The following is a 24550-nucleotide window of genomic DNA, read 5'->3' as shown; positions in this document are numbered from 1 at the left end:
GGTGTCAGACGGGCACTTTTGATCGCGATCAGGGCCGATATCGTATCGGCACTTCTTGATCGCGCCGACAACAAGTTGGTCGCTATTATACGGTACAGCCTAAGCCGGCACGAGTTTCGCTCAGACGTCATACAAGTCGCGATCGCGGAGCCAGATTGCGACGCGCAGATCGTGATCGTCTTGATCCCGATCGAGCCTGATTGCTATTAAATGTGCCCGTGTAGCAACACCTGATCCAGATCGAGCCCTAACCCGGATCGGCCCCCATCGCGATCAAATGTGCCTGTCTGACACCGGTATAAGAGTCCTCGAGCTCCTAGTCAAAATGTTTTACATAATGCTCCTCAAAGCGATGACGTCGAGTGATGGCTCCGAATTTTTGTGCTTTCCTGGTATCCCTCCTGGTACTAAAGGAAGTGGCATTTGCAGGGGCTTTGCAAGTATAGGTAACATGCTTCTGCTGACACTGCGTATGGTGTGGCACAAAGGCCCTCATCGAATACAATTTCAGAGCAAAGAAACTATGGTACGAAAACTATTCACACTAGATCAGGCTTATAGACGATTTTACATAAGACACATGGGCGCCACTATCTCGGGCTGCTATACGAATGTTTTCTCATTTTTTTATATCGCGACGTGCATTAATAAGGTCATGAAACGTCGAATGCACCACCAACCCAACCGTTCTCGTGGGTCTGCGTCTGCCGTAGCACTGTTCGTTCAGTTGTTAAACTTACAAAACGGCAAAGTTACAGCCCAATATGATGGCACCGATGCCCATTCGTAAAATAGTCTATAGTCTGTTCAAAATTGGCAACCAAACACCTTGCGCTCATCGTCTCTCAAGGCGAGAACCTCGCAGAGAGGGAATGACTTCGTACTACGTCGCAATATCAAAAATAAGTTCGGATGCACAACACATGTAAGAACGCGACCCACATGGTCATGACTGCCGGACGGCAGTTATCGCACGACAATGCATTCCACGGAGTGCGCGAATATCTTGTAACAAGACGACAAAACGTACAGCTCTGGGATAAACAGCACGCAGAAGCATATATCGTCAATGTCAATTCGTTTTCGTTCACCTTGTTTGGATTCACCACACTTCACAGTCACAGAAACGCTCGAAAGTTCTTCCGTGAAGGCCTCGTGAGAACAGCTGGCTTGAACTCGGTGGGTACGGCACGCAGTGAACACAGCACACTCTTGTAATTTCCCGAGGTGGCGTTCGATGACCAGAGGACTTCTTACTTGGATGCACTCGCACAGCTCATTTGCGTTGAACCACGTGTCTTTGAAGCTTTTGAGTAGGAGCGGGAAGGCGCTCAAAAAAGCTTCGGAAAACAAAAGAACAATCACGATCGATCAGTTCTGCAGCGTTGCCACGTTTTGAAGTTTACGCTAATCAGTTCGTGTCGACGTAGCTTCGAAAGAAGGTGTCCCCTGGTGTCGACTAGCGGTGCACAACTGTATGTACGTGACCGGTTGAACAACTGGGCGGCACTACATAAATTGAATACAGTTCGCCGATGGCACTCGTAGTCATGAACGTTTCACGGTGCGTTCAATGGAAATACCTGCGAAGGAAAGAAAGCACTGATGTAATATGCACACGCGCGTGCGAATGTAACAAAACTACAAAAGTTATAATTTAGGCGTGGAGCGAGCTTACTGAACCTTTTTTTCTTATATTAACAATAATTTTACTTCTAATGCACGAAAACTTACTGACAAAACTAAATAGCACTGTTAGCTTTTGTGACAGGAATTAAAGAAAATGAAGAGATGACCCGGCAATGTCTTAAAAAAGTATAAGAAAGTTCTATTAATCAATGATAAGGTGCAGCGTACTTTTCTCTGAAATGTATTCGGAGCTTCCGAGCTGGCAACGAGAAAAGTAGCGGTAATAAGCATGGGTTCTTAGGTGGGTTAGTCGGTTCATAAACTTTATGGCGGAACAGCGCAAACTACGGTAGAATGAAACACACAGCACACGACGATGTGGATTTTGTTGCGCAGCGTTGTGTCCTGTGTGTTTCACCGTCCTGTAGTTTGTGCTGTTCTACTAAAAAAAAACCAACAATAAGGCCGGCCAGCCGGTTCAGATTTGTAAAGAGAGTCTTCACAAAGAAAGAAATAGATGGACGCTACACAGCAGGCGGTCGAGAGGAGCCACTTGTATTACATGGACGTACATATTTTCAGCAGTTATCTGATCGGGCGGGCTGTCAGTTGTTATTTGCGTTCTGAAGCCGCATTTATCTTTTACGAGGACTGAAAAAGAGACAAAAAGAGGCAAGCACTCGCGAAAAGACAGGAGATAAAACCTGCTCTTGTCGGCAGCCTAAGGCGGAGATACATCAGCCATCGCATAGCATCCGACCAATGCGAGCAAAAAAAAAAAAAAAACACTAACGCTAAGTAGATCGGTGACAATTTGACTACGGATTGCACCCACGTACTGTTGCTATTCCGGAACTTTCCTATCGCTTTCGACTTCGCCGCAGTTCGTACGATTTCTGCGGTCGATACACATACATAAAAAAACACACAGTCGATGAAAAAACAAAAACAAAAACGAAGTGTGTCAGATATCGAAGGAAAACAAAAGCACTTTCAACAAAAATACAGTGCCAATTTATGGCAAGTATACCCGGACTTAGGAGATGGTGCCTAGTGCGCCGCTAATCGGCGATATGCGGAACTGGGCCGAACAGCGAAAACATCCCAGATAAATTAAAAGGAAGAACGAGTGATGCGGAAGAGATTAGAGTCAGCTATGCCTGGCGGAGGGGAGGTCGTCTGGGTTAGGCGGGGGACTGTGGGAAACGCAGCAGCGGTTCCGGTTTGGCCGGTAGCGACGAGGAACGCGACGTTTTATCGAGTTTTGCGTCGCAGGCAAAGGTCGACGGCGCTCTCGTAATACCTTTGGCGGCGCTCAGACGTGGTTAGTTAGCATTACGAGCTGGCAAACTAAGACGAGAGGGATCTGACCAATGCAACATTTTACTCGGTCCTTATCTGTCTGGTTAGGAATGCGGCGCGATCGGTTCGGCGCTCTTTATTTTGTCGTTTAAAGGTTCCACTCTACGCAGCCTCCACTATTCCGCACCGAGTTATCCGCGCATAAAAATATATCTCAAAACTGTTATTACCAGCCAAACAAGAAATGCTCTTCTTAGCATTGAAGCACTCGCTCTGAAGCTCGTCCGTAAGCTGCTGTGCAGGTAAGATCACTATACTGCTCACTCCTACACTATTTGAGCTTTGTGACCGTCCATGGTTGCGCGATGCATGCTGTTATGTGTGTGCATGTGCATAACTTATTCTCACTTTCATGCTGCTTCTCTTTCTTCTTTTTATGCCCGCTTACCTCTACCTTAGGGTAGGGGAGATCACCTGTTATTGCATGACCGGACCTCATTCCGTTTTGCACTCTAAATATGCGAACTATAATATCACGAATATCGGTATCCAGGCGTTAGCCAGAACACGCGCAGCGTGTTATTATACGCGGCATGCTGACAGCTAATTCATTCATTCATTCATTCATTCATTCATTCATTCATTCATTCATTCATTCATTCATTCATTCATTCATTCATTCATTTCAGCAGACACACGGATTCGCGCGCACTCACACACAGATGCGCGCTCATGTACGCACATCAAGATGGCCTTACCTTAAACAGGCGACGAGTTTTCTGAAGATGACTGGGACACCACAATGTAGCCTTGTTTACTCTGCACGACAAAAAAGAAGAAAAAAAGAAATCACAGTTAGAACGACTGCGGATAAAAAATATAAAAGTTCTAAGTGAGCACCGCCTTTGCCAAACCGGAAGCACAACGAATAAATTAACTGCTACAGACGACGACATGAACGATAACGTCGCCGATTCCTATCTCGCTTAAGTAGAATGTCGAGTATTTCTTGGTCATCCCCTGATAACGCGAATTCTCTCAGGTGCTAGAAAACTCGACATTCGCACGCCCTCGACATCTGGCCTTTGTTTGCGCGATCTTCACCTTCGCTCGAGCTCGCACTTAACGACCTCGCGCTTCACATTCTCAATGCGTATACATACCGTTACGCGGGAGTGCCTCGAGGGTATGCAGTTGCCATTCGAAACGCACAAAAACCAGTCGGCAGGAAGCGAGAACTTTCAATAACAAAAGAGCTGCCTGTCCAAATGGTCACCGTGTAATGTTTCATTTGCACACTCCATGCGGTCCGATCCAAGGACGAGACCCTCAGGACAACCGGTAACACCACGCCTTCAATGATAAACTCACGTTCTTGCCGAGCTCACTCACAACACACAACTATATGCCGTATTCATTCGAATGTAGGTCGACATTTTTTTTTTTCTTCGCGGAAATGTCACCCATAATCGACTATCGGCGGATATCAATGATCAAATCTAGTAAAAAGTATCCAGCTAGTAACACAGTTACGCAGAGTAGGTTGTTGGATGCTTCCAACCCATTACAAGAGCTCTGCCATAATTCTTCATCGTCATCACGCACAGCATCAACAAAGTGCGCATAATGCCTTACATGCGTTTAGCAGGTACCACGGCTGTCTGTAGAATGACGAAAAATGGCACAGTGCCTACTGCCCTACTTCTCAAAAATTACGATTTATAGCGTAGTGGGTTCCTCGCAAATGCACTTCTGTTGGTTGCCAAGGCAGCCCATAAGGCTCCCATGATCCATTTCCTCGGGGTCTCAATAAAGTCAATTCTCTCTCTCGCTCGCTCTACGTTTCTCCGCTTAAAGTGTGTTATAAAGCGTGGTGGGACAGTTAAATAATGACCGGGCGTCACACAATATGCATTACGTAACTAGTGGGTCGTTTAAAGCTTCCAACCTATTACAAGGGCGCAACCATAATTATTCATCGTCATCAACCGCCGCATCAACAAACTGCACATAATCGCTTACATATGGTACCTCGCTTCTCCGCAGAACAACGATAATGTCGTGCTATCGGCGGATATCAATGATCAAATCTAGTAAAAAGTATCCAGCTAGTAACACAGTTACGCAAATCGTTCTTCAAGCAGCGCCAAATACACATGGTGCGCAGTAAATTTACACAACGCAAAAAAAAAAGCAATGAAAACTGCTCTAGGAACTCTATTAGTAACGTTCGAAGATCACTGTGAACGCTGCAGAATATAGTTCCGTCTCGGTCATAGAATTACAGATGCACACGCTGGCAGACTCAGCCAAGATATCTTGTTGACGGATAAAACAGTGGATATGAGAACGGCGTCATTCACAGAACCATAATGTCCTTTGTCACCAACAGTTGAATAAACACAGATATCAAAGTTCATGCTTTAGCTCGTGGGAATCTGACACGTCATAGGTTTTGTACGTGCTTATTCTAACTAAGCGATGCTCATTGCAAATAAAGGTGCGCAATGTTTCAACTTTTCTGTTTCTCAGAAAAAAAACTGCGTCGACCTATACTGGAATAATATTTTTCATCTCTCTCAGAGCGCAATATATGGAGGTCGACCTATAGTGCTCGACATATTTTCGAGTAAATACGGTAGCCTTATCCACTGCTTGGGCTTCATTTCGTCTTTTGTCACTCGCTGAACGATTAGCCCCAACTCGCAATCCCGTAATCTGTCAAGAGAACGTGCATTGCAAGGCCAACGAGGCTGCACGCGTGACCTAACCTAGATTGCGCCCGGGGCAGACCATAGAGTTTGAGGCGTCGAATGACCGATCGCAGCGCTGTGATTAAAGGAGATTCGACGTACAGGTAATTAGAGATTAAACGCCTTGCCAAGGCTGCGCTGTAAGGTGCCTGTACATTGCCGATAAGCGATCGATCGACATTCACTTACGTAGTAGACTAGGCGTGGCGCGAGGTAAATCGTTGTCTACAGAAGAGTGTACGGTGAGAGAAAGGAGGGGAGGTTGAACTGCAAGAGTGTTGGACACGTTAATTAAAAAAAAAAAAAAAGCGGTGAGCGCTTGCGGTAGAGTGTCAAGTACCGAAGCACATTTGCGCGGCTGGACTCAAAAGAAAAAAATAATAAGCGAGGCTTGACCAAAAGGGTGGCTGGTCGCACGTGCCTGCCGTCTCTGCTGTGCGACAGAAGGCGGTCGGCCAAGGTCGCAGGTGTTTGCAAGCTTTATCCTTAAGACTTGTAAAATATTAGTTATTTTTCTTATTTATCACATTTATTTATCAGTTTTTTCGCATTAAGCGGCTGCGTTGCGTGTACAGCGCCATTCTGGGCATTCTAGCTGGAGCAGAGTATATAATGCGGAGTTCTGATCTTCGGCAACGGTTGTAAATGCGTATAACAGCCTCCCATTTATTATTCCTTCCCGTCGCGGCAGTCCCGTCTCTTTTATCGCTTTCCTGTGGATCGCCTTCACACCGCGCGCGTTTGTTGTCTCTCGCGCATTGCGTAGCTGCAGCATCCCGTGCACGATATCGGAAGCAAGGTCGAGACGCTTTCACGCGGATCTCGCCGCGGGCGACGCGCCAACGGCAAGATGAGAGCGCCCGGTATGCGCGCCTGCGTGACAGTTCGTGTACGGAACACGAGAACACGCTTCCCATTGCAGGCGGCAACGACGTACTCACAATGGGAACGCCGTGGACGTGAAATGCATGCGCGCGCGGTGCTTGTGCAATGGGCCTCGACGCTGCGATGTCTCGCTGCGCGGTGCTGTAAGTGATCGAGCGTATATACGCTAATGCTCGTCCCCCTTCAGACGCAGATTAGATCGATTCATTTATTCTTCACAATATTCGTATATGCTCTGTATCATCAGTATGCTAGAGACAACATCAAAACACTGCCAGGTTGCGATTTTTAACAAGGGAGCTATGTAAGCTGGCCATAATCTGTCCAACACGAACAAAAAACTCGGGCGGTTATGCGCCACAGGTATAGGGCAAGCCCCACTACCGAGTACAGCAGGTGCGAGTGTTAAACGAAAAACGAACACGTGAAGTATATATACAGAGATAAAGAGATAGGAAGAAAGAGGGAAAGAAAGAGAGAAATGGAGGAAATTAACACATAAAAAACATAGAGACAGAAAGACATAGACAGATAGGGAAAGAGATAGAAAGAAAGACAGAAAGAAAAAGAGCTAGATAAAATAGATAGCAAGACAGAAAAAGAAAGAAAGAGAGAGAGATGAAAAAAGAGCAAGCGATCAATAGAGAGAGATCTAAAGAAAGGGAAGGAAGAGAAGGAAATATAGAAAGAGCGAGAAATAGAAAGAAATAATTATTCAGCGAGTATGCAACCGAGTCCATGATGTACGCATACTTCACATGAAGAAATGCGAGAAACCTAACGATGCAGTGAAGTTATAATATCTTTGTAACGCTGAGTGCCCGGAAAACGCTTTGTTGTAACGAGCCTATGGGGACCACTATGTATCGACCGCGATGACCCTGTCTGGTTATGGTGTTCCGTTGCGGTTTCGGTTCCCGGCAGCGGCAGTTCCATTTCGATAAGGGTGAAATGCGTTGACGCCTCGAACCACAACGGCATCGCTGAAAACCAACTTCACCGCGTCGCCGATATCGGACAACTTAAAGCGTTAATTGCAGGAAAAGCACAGAAAGTGCGATTATTATTTTAAACATCCAAGCTTACACCCAGCCATTATCCCTTCACGCAAGATTGGGTAATTGGGGTAACTGGATAATTGTAACTATAGGCATGCTCGGTTCTTCGTAATAACAGTTATAACATGTAATACATATCATCGCTAATTGCACTCCCATAATAATATATAATTATATACTGCTAATCGCATTAGCGCCGCCAATAATCTGCAGAGGATGGACACGCCACAAACGGTCTTTTTGAACCCAATTATGTTGATTAATTAAACATCCTTCCTTCTAGAGTGATGATGGGTCCTTCCGTTCGCTCTTGAATACGGGCTGAGAGGTTGGTAGCGCTCTATTTGTCGGATGGCCGTACGAGTTGAACTTGCTAATCACGTTGCCTTCGACTGTTTTCACGAGTTAGGTGTGCGGTAATTAATGCGTATCAGTAAGAAACACCTGCACCGCCTTTCGCAACTCTTTGCGGGCAGCTGCCCAAACAGTGGCTCGACCTCGCGAGCACACCTCTTGGCACCGCTTCACGTATGGGTATACGTGTCTCAAAGGGCAAGCGCGATACCGTGTCGAAGCGTTATGCAATTAAAAAAAAAAAAAAACATGCGTGATATACACTTAAGAGAGCTCGCACCTGGATTTTTTATACCAATAGCGTCGTCGCGTTATTTCATCATCGCTACCACCGTATTCTTAGCAAATCAGTACCACGCTGTCTTGATCTAATCTAAGCAGCTGTTTCGAAAGGCGGCTATGAAGAAGATATATTGGAGATCATGCTTTGTTATTTTTATCATCGTTATGTCAGTCAGTGTAATATTTTGTCCTCGCGCATGGGTATAGGCGATTTTACATAAGACACATGGGCGCCACCCCCTTGGGCTGTTGAAACAATGTTTTCATATTTTTTTTGTTATATCGAGACGTGAATTAATAAGGTGATGAAACGCCAAATGCACTAAACGAACCGTTTTCATGCGTGTGCATCTACCGCAGCACTGTTCGTTTAGTTGTTAAACATAAAAAGAACAACAGCCAGATTACATCCAAATATGGGGGCACCAAAACCCACCCGTAAAATAGTTTACAGTACAGTGGCTATGACGTTGTTTTACGCTAAGCCCGAGGAGGCGGGTTCGACTTCCAGTCGCGGAGACGGAGGGATTCTAATAAAGGCGTTACGTCAGAAAATTAAAATGTTCTGCAAAATTCTTTCGAAGCACATGCCGACCCGTTGTCAACAGCTAAAGAAAAGGAGGCGTAAAAATAGAGACAGGACAGAACGACAAGAAACAATAACATCGACAATATATAAACAATTAAAGAAGATTATCTGGAACACACTTTAAGCGCGTTCAAGTTTCGGCTGCCCAGTTGAATTCGTTTCTACTTATGCCATAATTACTTCAGCCCGGTTAAAAACAACAAATTGGATTCATTCTCTGTTGGATTCATTTGGCTGCGACAAGCAAAAGAACGAGCCCCTCGAACGATTCCCCAAATTTCGTTGGAGCACATACCATGTATACGATGCAAACTTCGTTGCCACGGTCGATGTGCATGCGCCTTATCTGCGCCTTGACGCTGGCTTAGGGAAATTAGTTTCATATGCTATCATGTACTGTACACATAAACTTAATCAATGTACGGGCCTGTTTTCTGCGAACATCTGTGCTTTGTAATGACGTGCGACCTTCGCCGCTGTGTACACCGAAGGACTGCTACACAACGTTGAATCAGTACGCTCAACACGTTTTATTATGCATTCACCTTCCTTGCTGCTTGCCTTGCAACAGGAAACCCGAAATTGCTTCTAGTGAATCAAACCTTCATTTGTGTCTCGGTTCTCTTCTGTTTACAATATGAAAACGGAATGAAATTCCAACTAAAGAAAGAATATTTCTGGCCCCTTCCAGACTGTCCCATATTATTGTGTTTTACGTTGGTAGTGGCCTGATCAGCAGAGCAACAGCTGCGACCCACGTGCAGTTGGACAGGGTCTCCTGTCTCGACAGACAGCACAAAACTATAATCTAACTGGCAGGCGAAGCCTAAGCGTGAAGCACTTACTGGGACACCGTAAGGCCCTCTACCCGAACGTTATGCAGAAGTACGCACAAACTGATGACGTGCGAGGGCGCGCCAGGCACGTGAGCATCAGCAGTATTGAAGACAGGTGGCGATTTCGTCACTGAGAGTTACACAGCTGAAACGAAAGGAACCGAAGACCTTCCCTGATGCGCTGCAGACGCGACGTAAACAGATACCAGCGGTCATTTGTCTCCGAGGTAACGACGGACGGCCGTCGTGAGCTCTTCCCCTGGCAAGCACCTGGCAGGGGTTTCATTAGAGGACGGACGCCACGCATCCACATCGATGCCTCTCGACGTAGAGGTCGCTGTGCCCCGGTGGCGAACGGAACTGCGCCGCGTCCCGAGGGGAAGTGTATCGTACAGCGTCTGTATACAGACTCTCCGGAACAAGCGCGCACGCGCCGGTGATGATTTTCCGCCAGGAAGGCCGTAATTAGCTACTTCCGGCGCTGTGCTCGCGCACGCGCCTCTCGTGGTGCGCGTCCCCACGACACAGGTGAGGTGGCGCGCCTGTTTTTGTTTCGAAACCGAGCTAGAAGGCGTGCCCGTTAAATTTTCAGTGCAGCGTCGGGCAGACTGAAAAAGCTGTCACGCGTATATCCGACTGATGGTTAGAAGAATTAGAAGACACCGAAAAAAGAACGCGTTTATTGTAACAGCTAACGAAAGAAGGTCATATAATCGAGCGTTGCTACCTTCTAGCAGCGAGTGAAGGTGGTATTTATTTGATCACGCATAGTAATTATTTGTATTTGTCAAATTCAAGCATGCTCTACCGCATAGCGGGTATACTGTTTGCAAAATTCCGATGGAGAGAATAAGTTTAAATAAACGGAAACGTTAGAAGTATATGTACTATATATATTGGATGCTGCGATGAAAATTCGAGAGATTGCCAATGAAGACATAAAATCCTTGTGGAACACACCAAGTTTACAGCACACACGACTGCATAGACTGGACCCGTGTCGTCGACTTCGGCCTCCGTCCGGACTCTCTCGACTCGAGGCAACGGTGCTTTGTCGACTGTGGCTTGGTGTTGCTTTCACCAAATCTTTTGCCTTCCGAATCGGCATGGCAGAGAGTGCTGCTTGCAGCCAGTGTGACAGCGAAGAAACGATAGATCACGTTCTTTGTCGCTGCCCTCGCTACAGCTCGCACAGACTGTCGCTAGCTGCTGTGTTGGCCCGCCTTGACGACAGACCCCTGTCGGAACAGTCAGTGCTGGAATGCCGACCCGAACTGTCTGCACAGCGAAAATCATTTAAGGCCTTACTGAACTTTTTGCGTGCCAGTGGCCTATTGGATAGGCTTTAGTACTGCCGATCTACAGCTTCCTTTTGTTTATATCTTTTCTTTTTTTTTACCGCGCGCCTGCTCTTCTCTCCGCTGTCCTTTCCATCTTTCTTTCCCTTTCCCCCTCCCCTTAGTGTAGGGTAGCAAACCGGATGCTACAATTCTGGTTAACCTCCCTGCCTTTCTCTCGTTTTATTATCTCTCTCTCTCTCCACAGAGAGGCAGCGTCTTGCTGCGAGAACAGGCCGAATAAACAGCTAGGCATCAATTTTGTTTTTTACCAAACACTCCAACGCACAATTATCGTGAAACATTTCACCAGTACACTGTACATGTAGTACTGCATGCGACATCTCCGCCATTGTGAACAGGCGAAAAAACACAAGGCATTTGTTACATAAAATGACCTTACGTGCCCCCGACTGTTATACACGTGCATATACGTGAGCAAAGAGCGGCCATCTCGAAAATTGTTAATTGCGGGTCTGTGGGAAAACATTGTGGCCCCTGCGACTGCGTGGCCAGCTTTCCGATTCACAGCACGCAACTTCGTTGGTGCGCTTTTTAAGGGGGGCAAACTCGGGAAAGTCAATGGCTAATTGCAAAACACCGCGTGGCAGCCGCAGCGACGCGCGACGTGAGGGCAATTTCGAGCGCGCTCCGTACGCTGCAGCGTTACTCGAGTGAATGAAACTTGAATGCGGAGGGGAAACTCCGGCCGCCCCGGAACGCCCGGCTGAATCTGGCTCGCGCGCGTACGCGCGACGCCACGCTTTTCTGGGCAAAGGTTAAAGGTCCCGGTAAGAGACAGTCCGTTGTCTTCCTTTCCGCCTGGAGAGGAGTAGGTGTCGAGTGAACGAAGTCTTCCGTTGAGCACGAACACTACGCCATACAGAGACCCGCTTTTGTTCCTGGGTCACAATGGGACGATGGCGCCAAAAGCAGCCCTTCTATACAGCCATGCGTAGGAAAGTACGCACGTTGGCAAAGACCTCAGCCGTGTCTCTTGTCTAGCTGCCACTCATTCCGGGGGTGTTGCCTTTGGTGGGACGGTTGCTTTATTTTGTGCTGTGTTTAAGGAGCTCAACTCCCTATAATGCTCCAGTGCTGATTCAACTGATCGCGCTGCTTCGCTCCGGGGCGCGCACTCTTTGACACCTGCCTTTGTTTTCGGCAGTGAAAGTTCACTGGGCAGGTCGGAACAAAAGAGGCTCGCGCTTTGCCACACTCCGTGGCCCCGAGACAAAGCGGCGCTTCCGTTCCTAGCAGCTTTCCCGACTTAATAGCCTCATCCGCTTCTGTCCGCTTCGAGTCGTTCTTTACGTTCTTTACCGAGCCAGAAGTCTCTGCGCTCGAAACAATGTCACCCGTGAGTCTTGGTGGCGCCAGCAGTCGTAAGGAACCTCCGTGAGGTTAGAAAACATACACGTTAGGTCAATTTGAAACGTGATCCATTAAGTGTATATACTGAATAATTCCTCGGCAACGGCTGCTCTTACGTTTTTCTTAACGGAGAATCCTTGTTTATCGACGCTGCAACTTTCATCGATGCTACTGATTTTACATTTTCTTCAAACGTATGTGAAAAGAAAGCGGTCCTGCTCGCGACAATTTCACTTCATGAAGGCAAGCGCTAAATTGTCTGCAGAGCAAAACAAATGACGCTAACCCGAGAAATGAGCCGTAGCTTACTGACGCGAAGCGCATTTACGCTAAACAATCAACCTGCCATCATTGTGTATAGGACCTTCTTTCCATTTGACGTCGCGCGTTATTTGCACAGGGAACTCGTCTCCCGGCCCATTCCCATACCACGAACGTTCACTTACGGCGAAATTGGCCCCTCAGCGTTCGACTTCCGCTCACAAAACGTCCTCGCGACGACGCGGGCGTTCTTCATAAATCACACGTTCGCAGCTTAAGTGCGTAGGACACTTCTCAACCACCTTTCTCATCGCCTGCCTTCTTCTACTTACACCGCCTTGCACAGGACGTAGTCATTATACCCCAATGCAGGTTGAACCCTCAGCTTATTATAGGAACGTTCAGTGACAAAGCGGTTTCACCTTCCTCTCTATGTGAAAGCTGAAGTAGCGCATATGCTACGAGCACGGAGTGTCCCACAGAGGCAACATGCATGCGACAGTGAAACAGCGCTCGCAAACGACGCGACATTATCCTGCATCTCATTAGCGGAGGAAACGACTTCGATGCGACTGTACTACGCGCGGACGTGCGGACGCTGCCTCGAATTCGCACAGGCGCCGAGCGGGCATTCTTGAGCCGAGTCATACACAGAGTCGCGCGCGAGGGCTCTGTGTGTATACTGCAGGCCTCATTATAGGCAAAGGCTTGCCTCAGGCTATTGGCCGATGAATCGGCTTCGTACGCCGCGGGGGTCGAACACTCGTTACCCGTGCCATCAGACAAACCGGGCAGTTAGGGAGCGCATTCTCTCAGAGGACGCTTATGCACAATGGGGTTGGCGTCGCGCCCTCACGAGCGTTTTATTAGCTGCGGCTCGTTTTCCCATGCCGACCATTCATCACGTGTCGTCCTCCAATATGCATAACCAGCATGGCGGGAACTCAGACGTGGGCTGCAGCCAGGTCCAAGAAAGATGAACACGTCCCGCGGGCGTCCTGGTGGAGGCGCTTTTCGAATCGCGTGCACACAGCAGCGGCAGCGGTGTAAAATGTGTAAGGCGCAAAATGTGTAACCCAATTGCAAGCTGCTATAACAACGATCTTCAGTTCGCACTTTGGCACCAAATTTCGGTGTAGGCCACGTCTTATGAAATAAACTATGGCCGCTGAGCAGAAATTCGCTCGAGTCCGGGGACCGAGGATTGCAGACCAACACGTTCTCTCACCTGACCAGGATTCGTATTGACGAAATGCTCTCACGCTAGAACTGTTCGTGAGGGAAAATTTCTACCTACTGTGATGGTCGATGCATCATTAGCGGAGGCCACCGGCCAATTGTAAAGCGCGCTTATACGAAAGACCCGACCTTGTGAATTCGTCTCGACTAGCTGATCTCAAGATCGAGGCAAGAGTAAATGACAACGCGAAATGTAGACCCTGAATTATGGCAAAACAGCTCCGCGGGAAACTCCAAGAAAGGCATTAGCGTAGCAGGAGGCAGGGGGGGGGTTCAAATATCGCGCCCGAAAATTTACAATTTTCCGTGGGTATAGGGGTAATTTTGCACGGGTAATTTCGCATGGCTTCACTTTTGTGGGCATACACGCACAAATTCAAACGAATACACGAACGTACTTTAAGGGCGGTGCAATCTCCCGAAAGAACTTTCTGTCCACGCCCCCAATGGCAGGGCACAGGAGTTGCCCGTCGAACGAAGCTATACATATGAAAACTCACGCTACTTCATCTTAAACGAATGTTCCGAGCTCTGAGTTGCATGGATGATCATTTAAACGATGAAGACATGCACGGTAATGGGCCGCGACGTTTGCTACGGTTCTGTTTCAACTAGTCTATTTATTTTCTTCCGAGTACATCGCCCTTCCACTTCTTTCGAGTCGACCGGCAGCGACGCGAGAACTGGCCAGCTGAGTACGTGACAGTGGAAAGAAACCGGCGATGCGTGACTTGAGGAGTGATGCTCCGTAAGCTCGACCCGGCGTTGACCCAGAGAGGAGGACTCGCTGTGTACAGCAGACTGCGTGTGTTGACCGGCCGGTCTCGAAGAATCCCTCGATGGCTGGAGGGCGCCTTTATCTACGCCCTCATCTGTTTGCCTCGTAGAATGCACGGGCGTGCGAGATCGAAGTTCGTTCGGAGACGGCCGTGTGACGTGCCTTGTCGGAAGCGGGCCCGAACACAGGAGGCCGCATGTTTCACACGCCCGCTCGTCTGTACCGCGGTTGTTGCGCTCTGTCCGTCAGTGTGGCGGCTGCCGAATGGTTTTGCGTCGAGAGAGGTCGTTTGGGGCCGCGGAACGTTAGTCGGCTCTCTCGAATGTAAATCGCCGATATTGACAACCAGAAGGATAGTATTGATGTGTCATACTTAGAAATTCCTTACTGTAGTCAGGCATAGTTTAATTCCGGTGATGCCCCGCCCGGAAGACCGAAGCGTGGCAGCCAATCTCCTCCTCGACTAAATAAATAGTCCCGCTCATGCACTCGGCCATGTCCTCCGATGACGGGTACACCTGGCCGTCTGGCTCGTGACTTCAGTCTGGATTGCGCGCCCATTGGTGCAGGCTTGTGTGCAATGCCCCGGCCCTCTAAGTTGCATCCGAATATAGATATTCAAATTCTCTGCTAAAGAAAAATAAATAAAATTTCATATGTGAAAATTTGCCGCTTTATTATAAGCCCTGCCTCTCCTCATCTATTTTACTTTCTACAATATCTTCTCAGTATGAGCCAATAAAAACCACTGAATTGTAATTAATACGTAATATCCTTCATATGCATGACTCGAAGATGCTGTCATGTGGAGCCGAAAACGCCTCAAGCTACGTTGATGCAGCTCGTACCCCTGTCTGGTCAATTTTTAAAACTGGTAGCAAACCGGGTACAACCTGGTTAACCTCCCTGCCTTTCCTTCGCTTTTATCTCTCTCTCTCTCTCTCTTTAAAACTGCATGGAAAAAGAAAGAAAGAAAGAAGAAAGACGGCAAAAAAAATCGATTCTTGGGTCAGCGTGCCGTCAGTTTTGCTGCATAGTAGTGAATTCCAATTGTTCGATCTAGATGTACGAAGTGTCTGTTAGTCTTTTTGTGATTTTTTCCTCGACCTTCGCGCAGGTTTGTGTTTCTGTTTCTGACGTCTTTACATTAGGATACATCTGTTGCTGCTTTCCAGATATCATGATTGCGATCTTCTTTTTAAACCTCGTCTGTTCATGCCTGTACGTGCGGCGAAGGAAATGTTCCTAACCACTCTTAATTACTGTCGCTTGCTTTCACTTTACCCTAATTAATTTCAATTGCTCTCAATTCACTCCTAATTAGAGTTTCGTGCTTTAATTGATGTTCAGCGTCTCGTATGCCGACCGGTGACTTTTCCCGTCTATCGCCATAAAATCAGTCGTCAATTCTGAGCGCTAAGGCATCGAGGAAGCGAGGCATTAAGCTAGTTGAGCAACGAGGACAGCGGAAGTGGGAATCACCTGTCAATGCACGAAACCCTCCAGCTGTCATTAGCTGAGCAACTCAGTTAAAACGTTGTTTAGTAAAGAACTATCGCTTTAAATTGCAGACAATACCTACGCACGTGAACTCTATCGCACTCAGGGCGTGTCTTATATTTGGAAACATCACGAACAAGTAGCTATAGCGAAGGACGGGAAAAAAATGTTTTTCTTTTTTTCTCGGCAAGCTTGGATGCCACGTACTGAGCGGCCATGAGCTTCATACAACCATGAACCACGGCCGCTTCACAAAAATTGTCAGCTTCGCTCGAGTGGTGCCAAGCCTAAAGTGCGGAGGTGGGCTATCTTGTTTGTTTCTCCTTATTACTCCTCTTTCTTTTTCTCTCTATTTTTTCTGTGCCTTCTTTGCGTCTTTTCGTTTCTATTTATTTCTTTCTCTCTCTATATATTTCTTTCTATTTCTCGCTCTTTCTATCATTCTTTCTCCTTCTTCCCTTTCTTTCTCTGTCTCTCTCTCGTTCTCTTTCTTTCTTCCCCTTATTTATATTTCTCTCTTTCTCTTTATTTCTATTTTATAACTCTCTCCCCTCCTCTTTTCCCACCTCCTTGGTATCTATGTTATGCCCTTCTAGCGTGGTGAAACTTGTGGCGCACAAAAAATGGCACGGGCAAAGACAGTAACGACAGGACGAAGCGCATTCGTTCCGCCGTCACTTTCTTTGTCCGTGCCTTTTTTTGCGCGCCGCAAGTTTCACCATGTATCACCACCAACAAGCCCATTCTTACGTCTTTTCCTGCTAGCGTGCCTGGATAGCCGAGTGGTTACGGTGCTCGCCTTCGAAGCGTAGGTACGCCGGTTCGAATCCCGCTTCGTCAAGAAGGTTTTTCGCCAAGAATTTCTCTCTTTTTTTTCTTTCTTTCTCTGTACTCGGTCTCTCACCCATCAGAGTTATTCCATCCTACGCCGGACAAATCGGCGCACATGTCCTAGCTGGCAGCGAAGCAAAGTGTCCGAAGGCTTCGATGCGTTTGCGATCGATACTTATTTTAAAGATCTCGTTTCGCAGAAATTCCGGTGTCGGCATCGGTGTCGGCGTCGTGGGTTGCAAGAGAAAAATCGTCATCTTGTCCGTGACAGAAAAATCGAGAAATATCCAAATAAAATAAATATTGAAAGTCTTAGGTTCGAGTGAGAATCGAACCCAATCTGTTTTGCGTGGCAAGAAATTGTTCGACCAGAGCCACGCAATTGCTTGAAACTGCTTCGGAAAAAGACTGCTGTACGAATGTCATGTATAGTGGAACGCATGCAATATTGCGTGGCAGAAGCGTAGAATCGCGCCAGGCGTTGAAACATGTGAATTGCGCAACGAGTTGGTGTTTTAAAGGCCCACCCATTACAATGCGCTCAGACATATTTAATCAACATCAGCTACAAAAGCATCAAAAAAGTGAGCAGCTGCGTAGGTTCGCGTGCTGCCTTACGGACGCGCAGTGGGCCCTTCGCTGATTTGCAAAAGGAAGAATTATGGCCTAGTGGGCACTGCACAACTGCACTTGCAGTACACATTCTAGGATACCTTGAAACGGCCAATGTTACGCGCACAGTCGGTTGTTTCCTTACGGCACGGTTGAGTCATGCACCGGGAACCGAAGCGAGGCCAGCACTTCAGAAGGCGATACGCACGGGGCCCGATTACGCTATCGCGTTCTACTCTTCAAGGCGACGCTCAAGCGTCCTCCAAGTTCTTATATTCCATTAAATAATATACTTTTGCTTTTTTAATCCGAATGATCAGCAATTACTACATGAAATCTAAGTGGGACAATATTAAGAGTGATGTAGGAGTTATACGCTTGCTGCAAACAGGCACTGCACTTTAAAGCAAGCAAACAGACATCCATCTCGCGGTACAGTGTTTGTAGTTTTGCGTTTTTCCTTTAGGTCGTTCTCTAGGTGTTATATCACGATTCTCACCCTTCGTGGAGGGGGCGAATCTGACGACGTCCCGTTGGTCCTCCACCTACTGAGGACCACGGAGAACAGAAGCCCGGCCAGCACGCAGATGGACACCACGGCTGTGACAACGGTGGCGCCACTGTCGCCTCCTCCCGTTACGCCGCCCTGGTGGCCGTGCTTGATGGCGTGCAACTTGGAGTGCACTCCGTGGAGTCGCACTTGCTGCTCCAGGGACAGCGGACGATCCTCTGCAATCAAGCACCATAGAAGATTATAGTGAGATGTAGCCACTGACTCTTACAAGGTTTCGTATTATTTGTATTTTAAAGAAATGAGGAAAAGAAAAGCGACGACTTTGGGCTCGTGTGCTCACAGCTCCACGCAGTCAAAGACGCCTGCATAAACGTCCATCCAAAAAGCACGAAGGGAGGAAAACAGGAGCGACAGGAAAGGCAGGGTTTAGAATAACTGGTGTGCTGCCCTGCACAGGGGAAATGGATGAGGGGGTTGGGGGGAGGAAGGATTTGAAAGTTAAAAGAGTGGAGAAAGCGAGAGAAAGAAAGAGAACACACACAACGTCGCAGTCCGTCACTCAATATATTAAATATACGGCATCACTATCAGTCAGACGCTCGTGGAAGTCTGTTGTCCTTAAAATGCTAGCAATGCCTTCGTTGCCTTCACTCACGATGACTTTTTGAGATGACTTTCGAGGAAAGTTGCTAGCGACAGCGGTCTGCGGTCAAGGCGAGCTAGAGTGATTGCAAGAGATCGTCTCTGCACAGCGTAGCGAGTACATTCGCAAAAATATGTGTTGAAAGGTCTCCTTGATACCATAGTCGTCGCAAAGAGCGTTGTCGGCCATTCTTATACGAAAGAACATGAAAGTGTATTCATTATTCTCTGTTCTGATAATCAGAGAAGTACGGCGTTTCAGCAGCGTCTGTTCAGTACACAATCTTGTCGTCTTCACAATGCAGCACTCACTGATTGCGTGTCGACTCTAACACACAATGGTACTGCATGTGGTTTACGTTCCTTTTTCAAACGCAGCTACAATGCATCAGGTACGACCCACCATTCCAACCAGCGCTTGAATTATAGGAAAACGAGAGAGCGAAAAAACGGCGCGAGGAAGAGGTGAAGGTGAAGGAGTGAGTGAGTGATGCTTCCGACGCAGTTCTTGTTGCCTTACTGACTTCGAAAGCGCAGAACTTGTGCGCTTCAGCTTCAGCGTGATCGTCCCCACGACGTGCCGTTCAGTGCAAGGGAATCAAATCTCCCACGCTACCCATCGGGCCCCTTGAGCACGCCTGCTCACCGTTCCCACAGTCTGTCAACCAGCTGAAGAGCGCATCACGCTACATCTTGAAAGGTGGCGCTTAGAGCGTAAAAAAAAGGGCTCGAAGTACACCACCGAGAAAACAGAACTTCATTCCCATAGTATATCGGACGTCAAAATTCGACCATGATTAGGCTAGAACCACTGCCCGAACCTCTGGATTCATCTTCCACTTAGCGTCGTGACCAGATATCTTGCGGGGTCGACGGGGAGTGGAGGCGTGGTTCACTTAAGAGTCTAATATCTAATAATCTATCGCGTAATTAAATCAGCAGCTGCCCCGCATCTTCCGTTCAGCGATCCCCTCGTTTCCTTTCAATCTTCTCTTTAGCGTTTTTTTTTTTGTTCGTTTCCGTTGAGTTTCGTCAAAGCATCTATGCTCGAAACATTTGCGAGTGTCCGTCGGAGCCGAGACATGTCAAGCCAAACATGAGGGCGATGAATCATATGAGAAGGTTCCCACCCGCGTAACGAACGCTTCAAACACGGAGTGATCTCGGGGTGAGATAACCGACCGAAGGCGGGGGCACACGGCGAACGACGAAAGGTTGCGAAATAGGGAGGTGGACGACGACGTGACTTGCTCGCAACTGCCCTTCTTAATCTGCGCCGCATGCATGTATATACAGTAAAAGGAGCGACAACATCTAATTCGAGATCAGCCGACACGATTCATTAGCGTCCTGATTGCGCATTCATTGGCAATTAACAGCGGGCACGCGCACACCGGCGACAATTTGGGGAAGGGGAACAGAAACAAGATAAAGTTGGAATAGAGGAAGCGGAAGCGTATGCAGGCTTCAGAAACGCAGGAAGAGATGAAAAAAAAAAGGAAGTAGTCCCAGCACGAAACTCATAGACGGTCACGCGAACTGCGCATGCAGCAGCTGGCTTTGAATGGACGCCACGTGCTTCTAACGAGTGCCAGGCCTGCAGTAGATAGACACACGGAGGAGATACCAGTAAACGGATGCCACGCGTACAAGGACAACCTGGAAATGGTGTGGGAGTGTTTGCTGTCTAGAAGAAGAACGAGAAAGAGAGAGAGAGAGAGAGAAAACGATGTTCACATTGTGCAGGCAGGGTATCGTGAGCATAGAGATCTGCATACTACGAAAACATCTGCGCTCTTAATTTTTTTCTTTATTACTGCCCCAACGGCCGGGATGCGCAGATGCTGCTGCTTCCCTGAAGAAGGTTTTGAAAGCTCCAAAACGAAAACTTCAGGCGGCGCGTCGGAAGCTGCCGAACTCGTGGCACGTTAAACCACTCGAGCCAAATGTGACTGGTGCGTTGCACATATTCTACAGTGCACACAAAAACGGTTAGCTGGGCTAGTTGGAATACTGGAGACTTGATGCATTTCCAGGATATACGAGAAAAAGGAGCAAAAAAAAAAAAAAGAATCCACAGGGACAGAAAAGTAAAATATCAATAAGAACGCTTATAAGATCAGCGTTTACTGTTCTCTTATTACCTTTCTGTGCCTGTGTTCTTTTCTTTTCTTCTTCTCGTACGCTCTAAAAATAAATGAAATCTCCAGAGTGCGACTGCAATGATAGCAACAATACCGCTACGCATTGTATGTTCGGAAGATTTATCTATTTATATCTACCTATATACCGTAAATGCCCATTCGGGCATTACATAAGCAGGTAGGTGCGATCAGTTACAAACGTTCAGTGGATGCTGCAGTGCGTATAGAGTGAAAAGAACATGTCTAACATGTTTTTAAGTTTTATTTTAAATGCAATATCTTCCTAGGTCCCTGGCACGAACTTTTTGGAACCTGGCGACAATGTCCGACGAAAGCCTACCTCTATCAAGTAGAGAACTTTCTTATCTAGCTACCGTGTTCACTTGGAAACTTAGAGTACTGGCCTGTTTTGGCCGGTGTTAACGAAATTACCGCTAATGAAAGCAGATGTTCGCTATAAGCTGTTATGACAACATTATCCTGAATGTAACGCTCATTCTCAACTCCATGACCGACCATCATGAAAACACAGCGCTGATTTGAACATGGACAGAGAAACGGCATACGAGGACGGGCGCTGACTGCCAACTCTGTCCATGTTGAAATCAGCGCTGTGTTTTTATGATGAATCCGTACAAACGAGCTTGCATCCAAACTCTTCTAAGTCCATGACTGAGTTGCCCACCAAATTTTTGAGAGATCACAACAACCACGCAACTGCTGACCAAGGAAAGGAATGGCAGGGCCGTACGCATGTGCGCGTGCGCACATTCATTCGTTTGTGTATGTGTGGATGTAGAGGGGGCGGGGGGGCGTTGTTGCAGAGGTGGGATGGCGGCAGTACTGTGCTACGAGGTGTGCTATAGTTGAAGGACGCACGTTCGTGAGCACAGAGATCTGCATACGGCGAGAACATCTGCCCTGCACTGCCATGGTCAGATCTTTCTTGCGCGGCAAACAGGAGCAGATGCTGCCGTCTCCGGGCAAGGGTGGTTGAAGGCGCCGGCGACGTAAACACGTTGAACGCTTTCGAGAGGAAGCCGTGGCCTTCGGAGGCCCGGTGTTCGCGGTGACACCGGACTCTCTGTGCGAACGCTGTAAGAGTACGGAGGCCTATTAGGCGCTAAACACCTAACTCCAGTTTCAGCTGCGTGGCCGGAATACGTGGCGTTCTCGAGAGAAGCGTCGAGTCGACATCAGGGACGACGATACCAAAGCAACGAGGAAAAGGACAAAGCACAGAAGTGACAAGAACGACGATATCACCAACGATGAAACCAAAAAGCTAAAGAAAACAAAAAGAAATTAATAAATTAATTACACAGCTAATTATTTCAGCGACCTTGACTTCACGTAATCCGCACGTGACAGCAGTTTCTTTTATGTACGTTGATAATGATTATCTGGAAGACTCGATTATTTGTGTCTCATGGCTAAAGTTTATTTCGTTTAATAATTTCGCTGCAGTGCCTGAATTCTAGCGTTCTTAATTGTCTAAACGTGTCAAGTTTTTTTTTGTTACGCTAAATTACTGTTTCCTTTTATTGCAAGTACTTGGAGAACAGTATACGTCAGTACTATAAAATGTCAAATTGTACTTCCTCTGTATACTTTCATTTCGCCACTAAAATACAGCATATTATCTGCGCTGATGCGAAGCTTTGAAAAACTTAATTGTCGCTATTTTCGACGACTATTTCTAGAGACCTATTGACATACAGACGAGACAGAGGTTAGGACATACATGAAGATGGGACACACATGGAGATGTACGTTCGAACGATTTGAGAGCTGTCACTCCAGTGTTTCGGCCTTGCCGGTTTAAGGAACTTTATTTCGCAAGAAGTTGTTTTTGATTTTACGTCTGCGAACATTCGCTTCACGAGATCGTGAAATGGTTACCAACAAAACAGGCTAATTTCACCAGCCACTGCGTATATGCCCCTATGCGTTAGTTACGTCTTAGTTTCTTAGTTGCATGAACTTTTCGAGCACTTGCCTTGCCGAAAACGCCACGCATAGGTACGCGTACAACAATAATAATAATTGCTGGGGTTTAACATCCCAAAACCACGATGTGATTATGAGGGACGCCGTAGTGGAGGGCTCCGGAAATTTCGACCACCTGGGGTACTTTAAGGTGCACCTAAATCTTTGTACACGAGCCTCAAGCATCTTCGCCTCCACCGAAAATGTGGCCGCGGCGGCCGGGATTCGATCCCGCGACCTTCGGGTCAGCCGTCGAGCACTATGACAGCTAGACCACCGTGGCGAGTCAAAGGTACAAGGGAATGAGCTGCTCGTTAACGTCTCAAAAGTTTCCAAAAATATTTCTCTGCGAAGGCTGAGCAACGCAATGAAAAGAGTACTTTTCCAATGTCTGAATTACGGAGGCTATACGCTCTCGTTCAAGTGCACGCCCATGCTATCTCTTACGACAGCGCCTGTATATGTAGCGATCCTGCTTTTTGAGCTTGTTTGGCCAGCCACAACAAGCAGTTGGCGGTGACCTTTGCCCTCCATTTCGAACGCCATATGCGTCCGGTGCTCTTCCTGGTGGTACATGAAGTGCCCGGCACACTCACAACTGACGCGGAGAGGGCAGCGATAAGAGTCTCGACCAAACTCCAGAGGAATTTCGAGGGCCGCGGTTGTCAAGGCCTGGTCGTCGAGCGTGCGACTCCATTCAGCTTTGAGCGAGCGCAAAGAGCATGGTGAGAAAGAGGATTCGAGAATGTTCTCCGGAAGGAAAATTCCAGGGCCACTGTATTCAGGAAGGTTTTCATTGTTAAAGGAGTACTGACACGATTTTGAGACATCGCAAAAGGGACGTTTTACGTTTCCTTGGGATGCAGCGTCAACGCTCTCCACACACCGGAGGCGGACAATACGTGTAAAATATTTTAACGTTTTCGTCGCTGAGCATCTGCAAGTCAGTCTCCCATCGCAGTGGAATTATCCCGATGAGTTAACACAGTTCCACTGAGTTTGCGAACTCTGCGTCCTGCATGCAGCCTTAATCGCAGGAATCCCTGCCGGGGTCGCTGGAAGACAATTCACTCATCGCTGTTTACGGACACCACGAACAGATGACAGATCTGCCGCAAGTACGTCGCGAGTTGCTGTCTCCTCGCGGCGTCACTCTACGATGACCCGTCACTGAGAAACCGCGCCCTCGTTAACGAAACCGAAAGTACTTTTTAAGGTAGCGGTATTAAAAATATTTTCGATGCCTTCTCAGGCACCACAATACTGTTTCGAGGGTTCTCGACACCAGTGTTTTTATTTGGAGCAAGAATCCGAAAATATTTAAAATTCGTGTCAGTACTCCTTTAATTAAGAATGGTTCGAAATTGGTCGTACGTGAGGTGTCAACTTCGGCGATCGTATGTCAAATGTGCTGGTACAAGCTCTTGCGAAAATCTCTAGGGTAAAAACGTATCGTTTTTGAGAATGTGGACTGATGGCTTCCCCGCGGAGTGTACCATTTCGCTTGCGTGTTTCTAGCCATAAAGGCGCTGTGTAAAGGATAATAAAAAAAGGCAGCTTCGCATTAAAGGGGTGTCAAGCCTGAAGGAAGTGCGAAGTTGGGCGGCCTTCTTTGTTTCTCTTTGCTTTTTTTCTTTCTTT

At 47.4% G+C, this 24550-nt stretch overlaps 1 protein-coding gene across 1 annotated transcript in view; it reads right to left on the bottom strand.

The window, feature by feature from the left end:
• Window positions 1-1349: 1349 nt before the first annotated feature.
• The window catches only part of LOC119383515 (uncharacterized), a 46786-nt gene continuing 23585 nt past the window's right edge, over window positions 1350-24550 (bottom strand). The window contains exons 3-5 of the mRNA XM_037651684.2: window positions 18120-18349; window positions 3690-3750; window positions 1350-1583 (exon numbers count right to left, since the gene is read on the bottom strand). Coding sequence (XP_037507612.1) covers window positions 3691-3750; window positions 18120-18349 — 290 coding nt within the window. The 3' untranslated portion in view covers window positions 1350-1583; window position 3690. The remainder of the gene's footprint in view (window positions 1584-3689; window positions 3751-18119; window positions 18350-24550) is intronic.

Source organism: Rhipicephalus sanguineus, chromosome 2 (genome assembly GCF_013339695.2).
Source record: "Rhipicephalus sanguineus isolate Rsan-2018 chromosome 2, BIME_Rsan_1.4, whole genome shotgun sequence".
Classification (NCBI taxonomy): domain Eukaryota; kingdom Metazoa; phylum Arthropoda; class Arachnida; order Ixodida; family Ixodidae; genus Rhipicephalus; species Rhipicephalus sanguineus.
This window is presented reverse-complemented; position numbering and strand designations above follow the sequence as displayed.